The 20,043-nt window shown below is 41.5% G+C and overlaps 3 protein-coding genes and 2 long non-coding RNA genes across 5 annotated transcripts; 2 read left to right on the top strand and 3 right to left on the bottom strand.

Moving 5' to 3' along the window:
- Positions 1-3,294: 3,294 nt before the first annotated feature.
- Positions 3,295-4,489, top strand: LOC116602143. Its single transcript, XR_004290298.2, has 2 exons — positions 3,295-3,556; positions 4,220-4,489. It is a non-coding gene; the product is annotated as an uncharacterized LOC116602143 (long non-coding RNA).
- Positions 4,490-4,749: 260 nt separating this feature from the next.
- On the bottom strand, positions 4,750-10,111 carry LOC125558954. The gene is made up of 2 exons (XR_007306195.1): positions 10,016-10,111; positions 4,750-5,105 (listed from the first exon to the last, which is right to left on the bottom strand). It is a non-coding gene; the product is annotated as an uncharacterized LOC125558954 (long non-coding RNA).
- A 1,204-nt stretch (positions 10,112-11,315) lies between these two features.
- Positions 11,316-20,043, top strand: LOC5518573. Its single transcript, XM_032363298.2, has 7 exons — positions 11,316-11,442; positions 16,842-16,862; positions 16,951-17,182; positions 17,555-17,901; positions 18,341-18,463; positions 18,954-19,260; positions 19,624-20,043. The coding sequence occupies exons 1-7, from the start codon at positions 11,400-11,402 to the stop codon at positions 19,982-19,984; spliced, it is 1,434 nt and encodes a 477-aa protein (XP_032219189.2). The 5' UTR covers positions 11,316-11,399; the 3' UTR covers positions 19,985-20,043.
- Positions 12,991-13,435, bottom strand: LOC5518526 (late histone H2B.L4). Its single transcript, XM_001638414.3, has one exon. The coding sequence runs from the start codon at positions 13,376-13,378 to the stop codon at positions 13,007-13,009; it is 372 nt and encodes a 123-aa protein (XP_001638464.1). The 5' UTR covers positions 13,379-13,435; the 3' UTR covers positions 12,991-13,006.
- LOC5518525 (histone H4) lies at positions 13,308-14,909 on the bottom strand. The gene has a single exon (XM_048720524.1). The coding sequence runs from the start codon at positions 14,734-14,736 to the stop codon at positions 14,425-14,427; it is 312 nt and encodes a 103-aa protein (XP_048576481.1). The 5' UTR covers positions 14,737-14,909; the 3' UTR covers positions 13,308-14,424.

Genomic DNA, 20,043 nt, shown 5'->3' with positions numbered 1-20,043 from the left:
GTTCTTGCGCCGGTTTTGTCGGGCTGGTTTCGGCTAGCGCGTCGGAGTCTGTTTGGGCGACATGGGGTTTGTCTGGCTGGTTTCGGCTAGCGCGTCGGAGTCTGTTTGGGCGACATGGGGTTTGTCTGGCTGGTTTCGGCTAGCGCGTCGGAGTCTGTTTGGGCGACACGGGGTTTGTCTGGCTGGTTTTGGCTAGCGCGTCGGAGTCTGTTTGGGCGACATGGGGTTTGTCTGGCTGGTTTCGGCTAGCGCGTCGGGGTCTGTTTGGGCGACACGGGTTTGTCGGGCTGGTTTCGGCTAGCGCGTCAAAGCCTGTTCTTGCGGCACGGGGTAGCAGTCAGATTACGCAACGTAACTTGACCAGGTTTTCTTAGAAAAAACGGAGAGCGCGTAGCAAAACAAGACACATTTCAGCCAAAGTAGAGAGGATTTTGTGGTCAGAATTTACCCTAACAAGCTTGTCCCTACTGCCCTTGTTAACCTGGATATAAAGTAAAGGCAACGGCAAAAAAAACCCTGTGGCTTCTGTTGAGGACAGAAGATCCAGTTCAGTGACGATTCATGGCGTTTGACATAGCTAGTCAATGGTGTTGAGACGACAGGAGATCCAGTTAAGTGACGAGTCAAGGCGTTTAACACAGCCTACCCGTCTATGGTGTTTTGTTCAGGAGTCCTGTGTTTGACCGTGAGGCAAGTAGGGGCTGGAGATGATCTTTAGTGACATCACCACAGGAAACGCCACATGAATCCCTTGTGGAGGCACGGGTGGCCTAGTGTGTTAGCGCGTCGGCCTCTCACCGCTGTGGCCCAGGTTCGAATCCTGGCTCAAACTGGGGATTTTTCCAGGTTCCTGTCTTGATTCGAATTTGTGAGTGTGAGTTGAAGATATTCTCCCGTGTTTCCAGTCTTCTCGGAGAAGGACACTAAACCGGAGGTCCCGTCTCTTCAAGCTGCACTACACTAACCTGAACCGAAGGGACGTAAAAGAACCACTGGGGACGCAATAAACCCTCTGCCAGTGACCACCCCCAGTGACAGTGCTTACTAACCGAGGGCCATATGTTAGAAAACTGTATATTCGGATAAATATGTTACCCTCGATAAACAAAGATTAAACTGAAACTGAAGAGAGCACTAGGACTAGGTTAGGTTGAACAGTGTCTGTTACAGGCCCGTAGCCAGGTTTCAGGTCCAGTCCACTTCCGGTTCGTAAAAGACGTGCAGTTTGTAGACAAAACTTTAAAACGTAAGGAAATTAGACATGAAAGGCATTCTAGATTACACATGTCACAAATCTAAAAGTCAAACTTTTTTTAGCCGAATCCGATCATTAACGTCCCGTGGAGATACTGCAATGGTATAAAAAATCCCTTTTTAGTCTTTCGGGGGTGGTCAGATTTTCATCAGAACCCCCCCCCTCCCCTCCCTGAAAAATAAGGTCCACTTTCGGATTTCGCACCCTTCCCAAGAAAATTCCTGGATGGAACCAGCCTGTGTGTTCGGGATCCTATGTAGCCTAAAGAAGACTAAAACCTCAAAATTAGTGTGTGTCGCAATGCAAGGTTAGCTAATCAGGATGCAAGAAAAGTACATTTGATTGACAGGGTTAGCACTCAGCCCAGGCGCGTAAACAGAGGGGTGTACAGAGTTTGCTTGCAGCTCCCCCACCCCACCCCTAAGGTAATTTCTTTTTAAAACTATCCTCTTTTCATATGTTACTCATTACTGTGCACCCCCTCCCCCTCAGAAAATCTTGGGTAAGTGCTTGCAGCCTGTCTGTCAAAACTGATTCTTGTATCGTGATTGGCTATCTTAGGTAACCAGTCATCACCACACCATAAGACCTCCAAATGTTCAAATATTCTGTGCAGTAAGTGTGCAGTAATCTGTTCTAGACTTAAAATTTCACTTTTCTCTTTTTTATGATTAAATATCGTAGCACAACTATGAAATTGAAAATAAAGCCTTGGAAGTAGTTTTACGAAATATTGTAACTTTGTATACAATGTGTCTGCAGAAAAAAAACCTTTATGGGAGGGAGAGGTAAGTATGGCATGGGTAAATTAGGTGGTGTTGTATCACTTCAGGCGTGTACACAGGGAGTGCCCCCTTCATATAGAACTTTATATAAAGACTAATCACTCAATTCATTACCTTAGGTAGACAGCAATTTTCATCAATAAAAGGTTTTTATTTTCCTGACATACAAAATGTCATTCCATAGAGTATGAGTCTATAAAGATATTAAAGAAAACAAGACATGAGAGTATAAGGATACCTGCTTTATCAGGAAACCTTGTTTTTGAGGGCAGTAGTTTTGGAGTTCTAATAAAAGAAGCACTTTGCTTAATAACGAAGGCTTTTGAGGACATTTTTCCAGAGTCATCCTGATAAGAAAGGCTCCATGGATTTTAGAAAATCTGTTAAGTCCTGGAAGTCTTGCTAGCAGCCGTACGCATCCCCTTGGCCGCCAAAAAGTTGGTCCTTTCTTATTGTAGGATCATCAAATACTACCCTTTTTCATACGATACCTATAATTTAGCACCCAACTCCCCTCCTTCTCAGGAACTCCTTCGAACTGCCTGCAGTAGGATAGATTTTTCACAGTAATTTAAGTTGGTTCTTTGTAAATTTATGACACCTAATTGATACAATTAAAGTAAATTGATACCAAAAAATTGCATGAGCCTTGTTTAAATAAATGGTAAATTGCAATCTGAACCATGTTTACCTACAGAAATAATTTCATCTAACAGATCCCTGAAAGACAAAAAAATGTTTATAGCTAGATTTCACCAATTTGTACTGGAGGATAAAATTAGAATTTTGATAAAATGTTTTTAATGTTAAAATTATGAATTTTTGGTATGCGACACTTGTAAATTACAGGTTCTGATTGATCCATGTGTTATTATAGCACACATTGCGTCTGCCCTCAGATAGATGCAAAGATGACACCACGCATGTCATGAACAACAGTCATGCAATTCAAAAGTGACACATGCATGGCCATAACAAGCTGGGTGAGGGGTTAATGGGTAATTATATATTTTTTTTTGTTATTATTATTTAATGCTAAGCTCTGATGTTCTTCCCCCGCCATGTTATTTTTCTATAACAAATTTATTCATTTTTAAAGGTTTCAAGATAGCTAAATAGATAAATAAATAAATTCAACATGATTCCATGTGAGGTCTCACATGCAAATAAAAAACTGCTCGGAAATTCAAACTTCTAGGAGTCGTCGGCGCGGCCGTCGGCTTTTGAGGACATTTTTCACTCGGCCGCGCCGAGTGAGTGTCTACTGTCGCGCCACCAGCGTTGCAGGGAAGAAAACACACTCACCCGGCGCGGTCGTTGTCGTACCGACGACTCCTCGAAGTTTGAATTTCCGAGCAGTGCCTCGTTCCTAGAGCCCCTCGGTTAGAAAATGCACACGATCTGTTGGCACTGTTGGCACAGATGGTGAATTCGATAGTCGACGGTGAAAAGTGTAAAAAATATGAGTGAAATTTGCAAATCTGTGACATGAGACTCGGTTCAATTGGAAGCTAAGGTATGTTTTCGAAGTGTTTTTGTGCTGGATTGGCGGCTGGTTGATTTTTGCGAGTTTTATCGGGCCTCGAAGTAGTTGTGTGGTGGCCGTTAGCCGATCGAGTCCCCAGCCTTTCCTATTTTTATACAGAGAGAGAAACACAATTCGTGGCGGGCTTCAAACTCGCTCTAATGACATTCTATCGGCAAAATTGAAATAAAGGAAGACTCAAACACAATATAACATGGTCTAAAGTTTTATTTTTCACGATAAAGTATTTTTTCGCTAACATATAAATTCACCCATACATTTCTTTATAAACCACTGATAGTAGCCTTGGGCTGCCTGTGGAAACAGTCTCTTTTCCTTGGAAAAAATTTTTTGTCAGTTATTGTTCCATCAAATGTGCATGTGTGTATCAAATATATTTTCAACAAGGTTCTCTTCTCTTCTAAGTTTTATTAATGTCACTCAAGAATCGAGCATTAGAAACTGGTCATCAGGAGAATGTTTTTCACTACATGAAGCACCGGAAAAAATAAACAATAACAACAAAAAATAGGCAGCTGCACTGCATAGTGTGAGATACGTGAACTTATTAACGAATGAAGAGTAATGATACTGTAGTTTTATCATAGCAAATTTTTTTTTATCTTTTTACTATTTAATTACTCTTTATTTCAGATTTTGTGGAAAGGGCTTTGCTTTTCTTCAATTTTATTGAATGCAATTGCAGTTGATATAATCTTGAAACAGAAGTATTAACTGTACTGAAAGAAAGGTTCTCTTTCAAAGTCTGGCAGCATCAAAATAAAACAGTGCTATTACAGTTCTGCTACTGTTAGATCATGTAGTATTTGTGGCTTATTGTATGCAACAGAAGTATTAACTGTACTGAAGTCTGGCAGCATCAAAATAAAACAGTGCTGTTACAGTCCTGGTACTGTTAGATCATGTAGTATTTGTGGCTTATTGTATGCAACAGAAGTATTAACTGTACTGAAGTCTGGCAGCATCAAAATAAAACAGTGCTGTTACAGTCCTGGTACTGTTAGATCATGTAGTATTTGTGGCTTATTGTATGCAACAGAAGTATTAACTGTACTGAAGTCTGGCAGCATCAAAATAAAACAGTGCTGTTACAGTTCTGGTACTGTGAGCTATCCATGTAGTATTTGTGGCTTTTTCTATACAATGCTGGGCAACATCATCAGATACTGCATGCTCAATTAACCATCTCCATTTGATTTGGAATTTGTGTCTTTGTATGCACAATGTTAGAGGGGATCAAATTTATCATAAACAACAATGTTCAGTCGTTCGTGTTCAGTTTGTCACAAAACAGCATTTTCACTTTGTGATGACCATGTTGTGTATTAGTGGTTCGATATGCTTCAAATGCATCATAAAAAGCTGGGGTCACCCAGTCCGATCCCTGGCCTGTCTTTTTTATATGTATTCTCTGTTCCCAACATTTCCATAAGCAGTTCATTTCTTTAATAGCTCCTCTTGTTCTTTAAAGACTTTAATAATTGAAAACTCCCCATTAATGGTGTCACATCTTTAATGCCTGAAAGATAAGAGGGAACTCTCACTGGAAAGACCTACACATGTATTACTTTGGTGGTACATTTGATTCTTCAAATTAAGCAATTCATCAGTGTGGCAGTAAACATGTGTGACCCAAAAATATTTTGTAGAATAAAATGGAAAACATAAATAATAAGGCAACTCGATAATCCAAAGGTTCTATCAAAACAGTCTACTAACCACCCGCAATAAAATCAAATTAAAAATCTGTGCATACGAATAATTAATTAAAGTAACTTTCATGCTGTAGGCTTAGTTCCAAGATACTGAGACTCAAAAAAATATACTTCACTTCTGTATATAAGTTATAGCGGAGCTAAGCGCGGCCGCAGGCCGCGCGCGGAGCCCCATAGGCATAGAAATATGGTATAGGTATGCGACTTGGTTTTTGTGGTCATCGCGCGGGTACCGTGTGGTGTCACTCGCCAGCCAGCCAGTCAGTCAGCCACGCGACTCCCAGGCCCCACTCGGCCCCGAAATGGCGACTAAATACAAGCACGGAGCAAGGGAAAAAGTTCTTATCGATTATGCGATAATTATTTATTTTGCCTCAAATTTTGTGACTTAAGGATAAAGTCAACTAGAGGAGATCTACTAACATTCATTCACGCCAAGATTTATCTGGTTTTAGCTAGTAAATTTAAGCAAGTAACAGTTCACATTAAAAAGCGAACAGAACCACAAGAAAGCGACCAAAAAAAAACAAAAAAAAACAATGCAAGGTGAGTTTCGGACGACGATTTGTATTGTCTATTGAGGATATGACAGTTATTAGGCTTTTCATTGTCCTTTTTGTATGCTTTGAGAATGCGAGTACTTAACTTAGTAATCAAATTATTTGAGCATAACAGGTTTTGTTTTGACATTCTTCGTTTTATCTATATTCTTGATTTTGTTGAATAAAATACGATGCAACAAAAACTGGAATTCATCTTTAATAAGACTTCTTCAGGGCAGATTGGTTGTGTTGAGATATTTCATAAAGGCTAACCAATATCGTGTTGCATTTGTCAAATACTGCTAAAGAAGACCGTTCTTGTCTTTATATCCTGTGCTCTTAGTCCTAAGAAGATACAGCAGCTTTTTCAACTTACCAGAGAAATTTTTCTTACCGAGGATAAAAAAAAACCCTATTTTCAATATGTATTGTCTTCAACTTTTTTTTAACTTTTTTTATTGTATCAAATTGTTATTTGTAGTAGGTGTGACTGATCTGCAAATAGACGAGCTAATCGAGACGGATCAGTCACTTACTTTTTTACATAAATATAATTGTATAAGCAAAGTTAAGTGAGAACTAGTATATTATGAAAATTTGAAAAAATTTGGGAGAAAAATGAAAATTTTTGTTGTTATTGTCTGCATCTTGCATCTCATGTGTTTATTTTTTTTCAAATAGTTGTGGAAAATTAGTTAGATTATAAATGACTTGATAAAAAGATTGTTTTGAAAGAAATAATAAATAATTGTTTTCACTCTTTTATGAACCAGGAACTACCTGAGGGCCAAGATGAATGCTAAAGACTGGAAGACATGAGAATTAAAAATCATATCTTGAAGAGAACAGTAGGGAGTTCTTATTCACTAGTCATTTGATACCCCCACACCCATGGTCCCAGGGAAGGTTGGGGGATTAAACTTTAATAAAAGCCTGTTTCCAAGTTAAGAGTCAAAAACAGTCAATACCACCACCCCTCTTGACATATTCTGGTTAAAAAGTGGTCTAAAACCCCACATTAACCCCTGACTTCTGCGGGACCATAAGGGAGGGGGTGCAAATGACTAGTTCATTACTATGTGATTCAGCAGTACACACTCATAGGTTTTTTTAGAACAAGATACTTATATAATATAAAACTAAAAACAAACTTTTGCTTTTTAAATAATAAATCTGTAAAGAAAACAGTTTTCTATCAACCTAAAGATAATGGGAAAGGGGATATTTTAGAAAAGTACTGAATATAATTATCACATTATTGTTATTATATTTTCTTTTCAAACATTTAAGGAAGAGTCATATTTCTTCCTTTTTCTTCTCCCTGTTGACTATTTTTATGCAATTGATGCTCTTTACTATTTCCCCTCTACACCAAAAATAAATTAATGAACAGATTTGATTTTTAAATTAGAGATTTTCATTTATAACTTTCACTTATATTTTCTTTTTAGGATTTTCTTTCCAAGTCTCTTGCCCATTACATTTATTTTAGATGTTTAGATTTATTTCATTGGAATAGTTAGATCCAGGGTTTCTCAAAACACCAAAATATAATGCATTACTGGATGTATATTTGTAGATTAAAATGGTACATTAAATCTTCAGCATTGCATCTTATCTAAAATTGTGTCTGACACTATATTCCATCTTTGAAATCCTGTTTCATCCATTGTTCTTCGCAAGAACAAAGCTTGTCAGAATGTAGCTTTACAAATGTACATTAATGGAACTTTTATTAACCCATTGACTCCTGGCTTTTTTTGAGCTGAATTTACAAAATTTACATACTGAAAACAGATACCTCCCCCCCTATTCTGAGCTTTATACAGCCCGTAAAAGTCAAACACAGCTGCACCTAGTCAGCGGTATCCAAGCTTTCCAACAGTGCTTTGCAGTCCCCACTTTTAATCCCTCGTCGTTGTGCTGAAACCAGCACAAGTTGATGGTTGCTTGTATTTTTCATCAAAAATACAGCTATAAGCATATTAGGAGAGTGTCTCAGGACATCATGAAGTCTTTTGGGGCATAATTGAGTGCTTTGCTTATGGATATTTGAAAGCAAAGGTGGATTCATGATGATTTTTTCTTGTTTGGCTTTGCCTGGATGAGAAAATAATTTTCTAATGAATCACCACAGCTCTCCTAAATGCTGTCTTTTCTGAAACCAAATTGATTCCAAAATTGTTTACACTGCTATTCTGGGTCTGTATGACCTGGAATTGATTTGTTTGGCTTTGTGGTGAAAAGACTTCTAAAAATTCATCTGACTTTGGGGAGACTGGCCCTCCCCTCGTGAATTTTCCCCTGGATCTCCCAGAATGCTTTGCAATACGTAAAGACATCTTCGTGGTTGTACAACCCTTCAAGGAGTGGACATTGTGTTTTGAGGCCATGGAAATGTACCTGGAGGATCAGAATAAAGGTATCTATTTGTGTCTTGAGCTGTGTTTGCTGATCTCTCTCCCTTGTGTGGTATTTTGAGCGTTTTATTGAGAGGGGTGATTCTGCTTTTCTCTCCTTGTTCGATTTGAGATTTGTCAAAGAACCTGTGCTATTATTTGGCTTAAGAGTAGATGCCAACACCTTGGTTGGATGCATATCTGCAAGACCATTTATCCCTTAGACTGATGCCTGAGTATCTTCATCTTGTTGTGTTTATTTTGCATTTATGAATTTTTGGGGTAGTGGGTACTTCTCAAAGCCGGTACAGGCCGGTTGAGGGGTCAATGTGTTAAGGGGAGGGTTTTTTAGGGCAAGATACTTAAACTTTATAACACTAGCAACAACCTTGTTCTTTTTCAATAATAGAATTCTGTTCACATAGCTTGGATAGCAAAGAGGCCTAGAGGCCTGTGGCCTGTGGTGGTGAAAGGGTTAAGATAATGGGAAAGGGGAAATGTCAAGAAATGCTCAATCAAATTATTTTCATTACTGTTATATTCTTTTCACCAAACCTATCAAGTTGAGTCAATTCACTTTATATCTACTCTCCCGCCAATTATTTTTTAGTCAATTGATATTCTTTGATTCCTCTCTACTCCAAACATAGATCAATGAAAGGGTTTGGTTTGAAATTAGAAGTTAGCATTTCCATATAGTGGTAAAGTGGGGTGCACCAATATGTAATGCATGAAAGGAGATATATTTTTGGATTTTAATTTCCAGACATTTTTCTGAATATTCGGTCCAATGAAGGAGAGAATCGGCACTAAATCAATACATAAAAATCACAGTATGGCATCTAAACAGTCTAAATATATTATTTTGAATCTTTGGAATGCTGTTACATCCATGATATCTGCACAAGGGCAAAGCTTGTGGGAGTATTGTTTTGATTAAAAATAAGATATCCATAATGGAACTTCTATGATGGGACATAAGAATTTACCATTAGACTCTTGACAACTTTGACAGCCATATCCACACCAGGAATTGTGTTTGTTAACTTTGATGTACTGCATAATTTAAATTATTGAATAAGGCCTGGATCCATTTGGTCGGTACAATAAATAAATCTCAGTAGAGAGCAGGATCCTAGATCCCCCAATAATACCTTTGATCAGTCAACACTAAAGGTGTTTATGCTGGCTCCGCTTTTAGGCAGTGCCTAAATCTATATATTATTTGTTGTATTTCTCCCCCTGATAAGAAGCTAATCAACCGAGGTTTCAATCTGCTCGGTTCTAGCAGGTAATCAAAGTAATAATCAGTAATAGTAAATCAGTAAGTAATAATCAGTAGTAATCAAAGAAAATCTTACGGTGTGTTTACATGACTCACACCGTTTTTTTCAGTCCCCCTCATGTACACCTGTATTTTGTAACTCCGCGTTTACATGATTCCGCGACAAAACTGAAGTCGTTCCGGATCGAAGTTTCGTTCTGGTGCGAGCATTTACATTTACTCGCGGTATCTTGTAAACGCGGATCGAAAGCTCAATCCGGGGCGAGATTGCCGGTCGAGCTGCCTGGAACAGTAGCGCACGCGCATTGATCTCCAAATATCCAAGATGGCGGAATCGAGTAAAGGGAAAAAGCGTACCAAACTGACAAAAACAAGTGCCATGTAAACGTGGAACGAAACTCAAAGTCAACCCGGAACGAAACTCGATCCGGTATCATGTAAACAGCCCCTTAAGCTGGTAAAAGTTGCAATAAACAATACATCCTAACCTATCTTAAGAAGCTTCGTTACAGTTGAAGATGCTTTCCCTTCCAATAAAACTGCCAATATTGTCCGTGTGATAAATGACCGCCACCTTGTTTCTCATGCGAGCTGGCGCATGCGCAGTTTTAAGCAGGCTGGTCACACTTCAAAGTGTGACCAGAAACGCTCGCGCGCCTAGTTTGTCCTTCGAAGCCCGCATTTCATTGATTAGAGTTGCTGTCTCCGCTCGGTCGCTTCAGGCGACCTCGCTACGACAGCAATAAGAAAGCAATATAAATAACAACGCTCGATTCCATTGTTCGAAAACCTGCCTAGTTACGCCAATGTTGTGATGTTGGTATGAGACATGATTGATTGACAGCTCACCTTCTCTTTGAACTTATCTAGCCGCCGAAACACACCCGGGTTTCTCCCTTCCTACATAGATAGGCTAAAAACCATCATATAATCAATCAGTTTGTACAATATTTGATTTGCTATCCTTTTAGACATATCCACATTACTTCTATGTAGATAAAGGGATTTAATTCTAGAGTCCAACATTTCTACATAAAACCACTAAATACACGATACAAGCGAGCACTTATGACCGGAACTCACTTAGATTTTAATTGCGCCTATCAAGCTAACGTCTTCGCGTATCTTCGAGTAAACAGCGTCTTCATCAATTTAAATATTGCTGGCAGCGTTAGGCGAAGGAATACTACTTGCTGTTTTGACCAGCAATGTTTGAGCAGTTTACACACGGGCTGTAAGGCTTCGTTTATCCTCAATCGTTTTAAATTGCAATTTTACACACCACACCGATTGCATATAGCACGCTCCCACCCCTAACCCCACCCCCCTCCGAACTCGCGGTTTGGCCAAAGGTTCATAATAATCTTTTGCATTTTGCCCAGTCCTACTACCAGAATGACTAAAATCTAGACAGCATAAGATCTTATGCTCTCTTGCTAAAATAGTCTCAAATGTAAAGTCAATATCAAAATAACGATAAGATTTGCCTCAAAAGACAAGCTATCGTCAGATTGTGGTTATCATAGTATCGTGTTCTACTAAAAAAACTATTCAACTAAAAACTGATTATCTTTAACTATGGCATTTAACAGTGACACTTCACCTATACTAAATCGTGCTTTCTACACTCAGAAAGTGTAACATATAAAATAAACGTCAGTCACCAACCTTACCCTGAACTCAAGCACCATGGAAACTGGTCAGCTGTATTTGTCTTAAGTGCATGCGCACCTGCCCAGCCTTCAAAGGTGTTGTCAACAAAAACGGCAGGTGATAGACAAGCTCTTATATAACAACGAGTTCAGTATAAGACCATCAAATGCTGTTCACCACGAGTCGGGGATAGCACTGAACACATTGGAGAGTGGAGACATGGAAATGAGACGACTCTGTTGCCTCGTTATAGGCTTGTTATGTGAGTACATTTTAAGCCACACGAACCACAAAACAATATATATCTGAAATATTTCAAGTATTATATATGCCTATTAATTTATTTGTTTGAATATATCGTTAGACTCCATCTACATATTGTTAGACTCCATCTACATCGTTGGAAAAATTTAATACACACCAGCGGCGTAGCCAGGATTTTTAACAGGAGTGGGCTCAAAAGACCCTTCCAAGGCATTTTCTCCTGTATTTTAGATAGAAAGGGGCCCAGGCCCCCTTGGCCACCCCCCTGGCTACGCCCTTGAATACCCACCCTTTTCAATTACGTATAAAACGAAAGCCTCCGCTAAAATAAAAAAATAGAATTGAAGTGGTGGGCTTCACAGGGGGATAGCACCTTCCGTAACCAGGATTTTAAACGGGAGGGGAACCAAAAGGGACTTTCAAGGCATTTTCTCCTGTGTTTTAGATAATGTCTCATACATTTACTGTATTTTTGGCTGCTAAAAGGGGGGACCAGGGCCCCCTAGGCCACCCCCCTGGCTTCGCCCCTGCTATCTTTTATGGTGTATATCTGTAGTATTGGAGCAAGCCGCTAAAGGTTGCTGTTCACCACACCCAAATTGATATCCCTTGGCGTTAAAATTGTTTTGACCGAGAATGACGCCCGTTTGTTTTTATGGGAGTCTCGCTGGGGGTCCTTGAGGACCACGTCTTTAAAAGAAAAAAAAACATTGACTGAAGCATTGGTTTTTATTGGCCAAATTTATGTGAAGGGGAGCCTTCACATGGCTGTAGTCCCTGGACTCCACACCACTGGGTTCGATTCTTGGTTCCGAACTATTTGACTTAGTTGGTTCTCGTTTTTGCTCCGAGGGTTTTATTCCGTATCCTTGGGTTTTCCTCTCAACATAAAATAACAATTTCGATCCTAATCTGTATTCCGTTGTCAGACAAGAGTTGTATGGTGGTTGCCTGTTGCAACTTGACATACTTTCGGCTCGACCACGTCTCTACAGTTCAAAGTACAATTGATCAAAATATCCTAACAGAAACTGGCCTTTATCACGATTGGCGTCAAGTCTTTTCGTTTCGCAGTGGAACGATCTTGAATGAACGTGAAACAGATAACAATAATTTTTATGGTTGTTATTTTTAACAATTAGATTCTGTATTTTAGAACGCAACTCAACATCAAAACAATGTTTTGCTTCTGAGCCTCGGCATGTTCTTAAAATTTTGAGAAATCTCATGCTAGACGTTCGTATAAAAAAAAGCCTGCGTTGGAGAATGACCCCTACTCTGTGCTTTTCCTAAGAAAAGGGCGCGAAACGTAATGATTTGCATAAACGGCTTTTGGCGCCAAAATATTCGTGTCATAAGATCGTAAAATACCCTGACTAAAAATGTTATAAATCTTGTAGATCATATAACATATTTTTTTTCGAGAGGAGTTTTGTTTTATAACGTTGTCAAAGTCATGATTTTTATCAAGACATAAAAGATAAGATGCACGGCCATGACTTTCGTGTCATTTGGGTGGCTCCTAAAAGAGCCGTTGTTTGGTGCAGCACGGATTGCGCCGTTTACTTGCTGCTGGTGTACTTGGTGACGGCCTTGGTCCCCTCGCTCACGGCGTGCTTGGCCAGCTCACCGGGGAGGAGCAGACGAACGGCCGTCTGGATTTCCCTGCTCGTGATGGTGGACTTCTTGTTGTAGTGCGCCAGGCGGGAAGCTTCACCAGCGATGCGCTCGAAGATGTCGTTCACGAAACAGTTCATGATGCCCATGGCCTTGCTCGAGATACCGGTGTCGGGGTGAACTTGCTTCAGCACCTTGTAGATGTAGATAGCATAGCTTTCCTTACGTCTTGACTTTCTCTTCTTCTTGCCCTCTCCAACCTGCTTCTTGACGGCCTTTTTGCCTGCGGATTTTCCGACTGGAGGTTTTGGTGGCATTTTGCTACTGATTTTGCAAATGACAATAACCGCTCCAAGTCTGAGTGGTCATATTTAAACCAAACAGACGGGTGATTACGTAGGGTCGCGGATCGAAAATCCCTATTTGTGATTGGTTACTTTGAGGTTAATATGATAATTTAGTTAAGTTACTTCTTAGGAAACATAGCCATGAATATTCGATGTCACAGGTCATCGTTCTATTGAGAAATAGTGATTTGTGATTGGTGCTTCAGTTCCCCGTCGGTCGTATCCACCGTCATCTGCGCAAAGGCAACTACGCCGAGCGTGTTGGTGCTGGCGCACCGGTCTACATGGCCGCCGTGCTCAGGGTGGTGTGCTGCCCAACATACAGGCCGTACCGAGAAGAAGGCCAAGGCCCTGTTAGGAGCCACCAAGTGACACAAAAGTCGTTGCCTAACATGCAATCTATTCACCCTTATTCACACACAAATCTTGTCATCACAAATCTAATTCAAAGCCTCGCAAAATACCCCGGGCGTTTTGCTTATAGTAGCTCAAGTTCATGAAAATCTTCCGATATACACGTTTGCTAAAGCTCGTACAATAGTTATCCAATAAAGAACTACATTTCGGTGAGTTTATGCGACTAAGCTTTCGCGCCAAAACCCGTTATTCTTTGTTGCTTACAAATTCAAACCTTATTGATAACTTGGCGCCTGAGGAGTAAAGGAGACACAAATCGTCTCTTTCAAGTTCAAAAAATAGAGCATTCTTTAGCTTCAAATGTTTCCCTACAAGAATCCAAATCAACTAACAAATCTAAATATGATTTACGAGAAAAAGTTCGAATTAGCGACTGAAAATTCTATTATACTTCAGGATGCATGACTTTATGAAATAGTATTTATTTAATGTACGCAGTATCGTGAGTAATCCCGCAAAAACTACAGAGAGATTTACGAAAAGTATGACACGAAGTTGAAACAGAGCACACTAAAAAAACCGAGTGCACTTGATCATGACTTTTGTTGCATGTGGTGGCTCCTAAAAGAGCCGTTGTTTGTTGGAGTTGACTTGATACTCTAGCCGCCGAATCCGTACAGGGTTCGGCCTTGTCGCTTCAGAGCGTAGACCACGTCCATGGCGGTGACAGTCTTGCGCTTGGCGTGCTCGGTGTAGGTGACCGCGTCACGGATAACGTTCTCAAGGAAGACTTTGAGAACGCCACGGGTCTCCTCGTAGATGAGGCCAGAGATTCGTTTGACTCCACCACGGCGAGCGAGACGACGAATGGCGGGCTTGGTGATGCCCTGGATGTTATCCCGAAGGATCTTGCGATGACGCTTCGCGCCTCCTTTTCCTAGACCTTTTCCTCCTTTGCCGCGACCAGACATGATGAGTGTGAATTTAAACTGAATAATAACCTTCTCTGACAGTTGTCGGGTTTATATACCCGATATACCCCATTGTGTATGATAATTAACTCAAGGGTCAATAGTGCAACAGATATTTACAAGTCAAATGACTAACATTTCGATCCGATCAATGTGATCCAAGCCCTGGTTCGAGGCCATGTTTCTTGATTTAAATCATTGCTCTTTTACATATATCTCGTTAATTTAGCGGCGGAAGACGAAGAATCAATTTAGTCTACTATGTCTAGGTAAATTTGTTTGTATAACATTCGGGATCGTAGAGATATTATAGGAAAACTTAGCATTCAGAAACACAGTAAAGTCTTGGCGGGCTTTTTTTTAGTGCAAGACTGGCCAATCAGATCGGACGATTTCTAACCAATCAGATTTATAGGCGGCAAGTATAAGTTTTTGAAACCGACCTGAACACGCAATTCTTGCAATCTGTTCAACCGACTTGCTGACGAAATGGCTCGTACCAAGCAAACCGCCCGTAAATCTACCGGAGGAAAGGCTCCCCGTAAGCAGCTCGCCACCAAGGCAGCACGTAAAAGTGCTCCCGCCACCGGTGGAGTGAAGAAGCCTCATCGTTACAGGCCCGGTACCGTCGCTCTCCGAGAGATCCGTCGCTACCAGAAGTCGACCGAGCTTCTGATCCGCAAGCTGCCCTTCCAGCGCCTCGTCCGTGAGATCGCTCAGGACTTCAAGACCGACCTGCGCTTCCAGAGCTCTGCCGTGATGGCTCTTCAGGAGGCTAGCGAGGCTTACCTCGTTGGTCTGTTTGAGGACACCAACTTGTGCGCCATCCACGCCAAGCGAGTAACCATTATGCCCAAGGACATCCAGCTTGCCCGCCGCATCCGTGGCGAGAGAGCGTAAACAGTTCCTCGCAAGAACACCAACCAACGGCTCTTTTAGGAGCCACCACATGCAAAAAACTCAACGGCTCATGCCCCACTATAAACTTACCTGTAAGAATATAAACACATATACGGGAATTCTTCCCGTTCTATTTCCCCGCTCTTATTTCTCTGCTAACTTTTAGTCGGGAATAACTTGTAAACTAAAAAAGCCATTGTTAGCTCGATAGGAATTTTTCTGTCTAGTCATTTCTCTCAAGCTCTAGAAAATGGCGAGTTTCGCGAGAAAAGGGAATCGATGTTTTTGTAAGCGGGAGGGCTTGGAATAGCAGAGGGGTAGTCCCTACTGGAAAACTCATTAGATAACTTCTGTGTCCTGAGCATATTATACAGGAATGCTAGCGAGTATTGATGTTTGAGCGCCAAACTCCGCTAAGATATTCAGTATGTGCGGATCTCTGCGGAATCAGGATCGACACTGATGACTCCACAAGATGGTGGCCGCAAAGTGTGTTTGTTGTGTTCGTTTCTTCTCGCAGAATTCGATGATTTTTATATGGCAGGTAGAATGACTACCATAATACTAATATTCAATATGTGAAAATTATATTACGGCGTGTTTTAAGTCGAAGTGTTTGTAATAAGACAAGTTATGATTCGAATTCGACAAAATTTACCGAACGAAGTTTCGATCTTAAATAGGTACACTAAAAGAGATTCCGTAAAAATTCGTTAATTTTTGTAATTAACCCTGAGGAGCCTAACATTCTTATCATTTTAAAAATTGGATCTATTAAGACTGTAAGAATTCAAAAATTACTTACACGTTTGGACAATTTACTGAAAGATACAAATACAAGCTGTTCTGCATGGCTGACTCGTGAAAATTATTTTTGGAAGCAGTTTGAAGATATTTCCAAATTACTTAAGTCTTGCGTTGTATGGGTGGTCTTTTGGCTCTTCAAATATTTAAATGCGGCTTCCAACAGTGCTGTTTATTTTAGCTCACTTTGTTCTGCGTATTCTTTGTAATATAGCAGCCATGCTGGTATTCAAATAATAGATATATCCCGGGGGGTTCTTCAGGGTTAAAGCAATAGAAGTGATCGTCGGGAACTTCGAAAAACCCCTAATACTCCTTAAAATACCTGCACCCGTGTTTTGTGCAAAATAAACTATCTTCTCATGTTCATTTTATTTATTGCGTTTCTTTTTTCCTTCTAGGTTTGGTGAGTGCATCAGATGGTATGTAACATATGATATTGCTGCCTCTTTTTTCGTCAGTTATGTGAAAGCAGACTTACAAAATGTTTATGTCATGTTTTTATGTCAGCATCATATGAACAGGAAGCCCTGGATAGACATAACTACTTCCGCCGAGCCCATGATGCCCCCATGATGCAACTGGATGCAGCGATGAGTCACTCTGCACAGGCATACGCACAGAAGCTGGCTCAACGGGGAAGCTTGCAGCATTCAAGCTCGGGCGAAAGGCCTGGGCAGGGGGAGAATTTGGCAATGACATGTGAAAGGGACTTCAACGGCGCAACAGCAGTTGACATGTGGTAAGTAATAACAATGATGATGGTGATGTTGGTAATGGTTATGGTGATGAAATGATGATAATGATATTTATAATGGTAATGATGATGATGATACTGTGGTGATGGAACTGTTGATGATATTGGTAATGGTCATGATGATGATGATGATGATGATGATGATGATGATGATGTTATTGGTAATGGTAATGATGATGATTATGATAATTTGATGAAAATAAAGGGATGTTAATGATGAGGTGTTATATGCCAGGTGGAAGTGATAATAAGATTTTATAATACCAGTTATGACTATAATGTTGATGATGAAGAGGTGATGTTGATGGTAATATGATGATGCAGTCATCAGCTTGTTGGTTCCTTTCACCTACACAGGTACAAAGAGGTCTGTAAGTTCAACTTCAACAGTCCCAGTTGGGGTTATGGAACTGGTCACTTCACCCAGATAGTCTGGAAGGAAAGCACTGAACTTGGTATTGGAGTCGCAGAGAAAGACGGGCGCTGGGGAAAATGCTACTACATTGTCGGTCGTTACCGAAAAGCTGGCAACATGATGGGAGCTTTCAAGCAGAACATTGCTAGAGGGTGCTTTGACAATAACAGTTATTGTAGGAACAATGGCGCGCCTTGCCCTGGTGGGGTGGTGACAGAGAGCCCACCTCTGACTAATGGCCCGGCACCCCCCACCCCCCCTCCACCCCCACCAGTACCAACTGATCCAAGTAAGCTTATAGTAGATCCATTACCTCAGCAAGAGGGGTAGGACAATCTTAAATGATGGTAATACAGGCTTCACTTCTGAAGTGAGAACATCTGGGTTTAAATCTGGGATAGGTAATAGACAGCACATTTGATATTTGACAGGGATTTTTTTTCCTGGACAGCTTTTGTGCCCGATTCTTTTCCACAATGAATGTTGTGATTTTCTGCCAGTCTTTGTATGTTAAAATTTTTGTTATTAAGAACCTGAGCCTTGCTCCATTTCTTTTTGGAAATCAGCCACCCCCCTGTCAAATATCAAATGGTCAAATGGTCCGTCCTAAGGCTTTAGAATTTAGGTTGAACAAAGGTAGAGGGAAAACTTTAAGGTCAGTTAGTAATCCCAATAACCTCTGTGCTTGTGAGGTTTATTTGCGTTATTTTTTGTTTCCTTTTTTACAGCCGATTGCAGTGATAGTCACCAGCATTGTAGTTACTGGAAAAGCCAAGGTTATTGCACAAGTTACAAGAACTATATGATGAAAAACTGCAAGAGAAGCTGTGATTTCTGTAGCGGAGGAGGAGGTAGGGGGGCATGGATTAGTACAGTGGGGTAGAGGAAGATGTGAGTATACAGGGGGCAAGAAGGGTATAGGGGGCATGGTGGTGCAAGGGGTGAGAAGGAAACAGGAGGTGAGGAGGGGTACAAGGGGCGAGTCTGATACAGAGAACAGGGAAGAGGTAAAGGGGACAAGAAGCGCAAAGGGTGATGGGGCCAGCTTGGTACGGAGGACATAGGGTGGGAGGGTAAAAATAGTCTCGGAGTTGTAAGGGAGCAGGGCAAGGAGGGGTAAAGGTGGTAAAGAAAAACAGTGGGCGAGGGGGGGGGGGGTTACAGGAGCAAAGGTGGGGTACAAAGGGAAAAGAGGGTTACAGGGGGAGAGGAGTGTCTATATCAAATTCTTATTTGATTTTAATTATTTTTAATTCCAAAGCTCGGCTCCCCGTGGGTGCAGCCATGGGTTGGGCTTTATTTTTTGACAAAATACTGCTTACATTCATTTCTTATCTCTAGGGGGCGGTGCAGGAGGAGGAGGAGAAGGAGGCGCAGGCGGAGGTGGTGGGGGAGGAGGGGGAGGAAGTGTTGAGGACTCGGATGCGCAGGGGGGACTCGCGCAGCACAACAAATACCGCCAAACCCACAACGCCCCTGCTATGACATTGGATGCTGAGATGACGAGGTCGGCCAAGGCCTACGCGGCCAAGCTTGCGCGCATGGGCAGTCTGCAACACTCGAGCTCTAGCGAGAGGAACGGTCAAGGGGAAAACTTGGCGATGGCCTGCGGACGAGAATTGACATCAGCTGGGGCGACCGACATGTGGTGAGTATGGAAAACTACGAACACACAACTGCAACAAGGCTATGGCAATAGCGACAACTATTTTGCATTAGGCTATCTATCCGCTAGCCTGTGGCCGGCTCTCTTGGATTTTTTTCGTTAGGATCCCTGTAGCGCAAAAATCGAGAACTCGAGATCCCAAACAGGAATTTCCGAAGCCTGAATTTGAGAGTGTACGAGTGTACAGGCGCGTTCACATGGGGAGGGGGAGGAGCAAAAAGTGTTTCACAGGGAGAGGGGGAGGAGCAAAAAGTGGTTTACAGGGGGAGGGGGAGCAGTAAAAAGTGGTTCATTCTTTCGCAATTACTATTATTTTTGCACCCACAATCCATTGTTCTTTTTAAGGTACAACGAGGTGTGTAAATACGACTTTAACGGTGGGGGTTTCAGTAGCGGGACCGGTCATTTTACCCAGGTTGTGTGGAAGGCCAGTACAGAGCTGGGGATCGGGGCGGCCACGACGTACAAGGGCAACATGAAGTGCACATATGTGGTCGGTCGCTACCGAAAGGCTGGCAACTTCAGAGGGAGATACCATGAGAACGTGGAACGCGGGAGCTTCAACAAGGCGAGCGTTTGCAGGGGAGGCGGAGGGGGAGGCGGGAGGGGGAGGGGGAGGGGGAGGGGGAGGCGGAGGCGGAGGCGGAGGCTGGTGGCGTCGCTGAAAGTGTTGATTATGGCTCACAATAATAAATTAAGGATCTAAAGGCCGTATGAAAAGTATATCTATGGAATGCTAAGGAAATAAAGTGTTTGTCAACTTTA

Source organism: Nematostella vectensis, chromosome 13 (assembly GCF_932526225.1).
Source record: "Nematostella vectensis chromosome 13, jaNemVect1.1, whole genome shotgun sequence".
NCBI classification, from domain to species: domain Eukaryota; kingdom Metazoa; phylum Cnidaria; class Anthozoa; order Actiniaria; family Edwardsiidae; genus Nematostella; species Nematostella vectensis.
The sequence above is the reverse complement of the archived record's forward strand: the minus strand, read 5'-3'. Positions and strand labels throughout refer to the sequence as shown.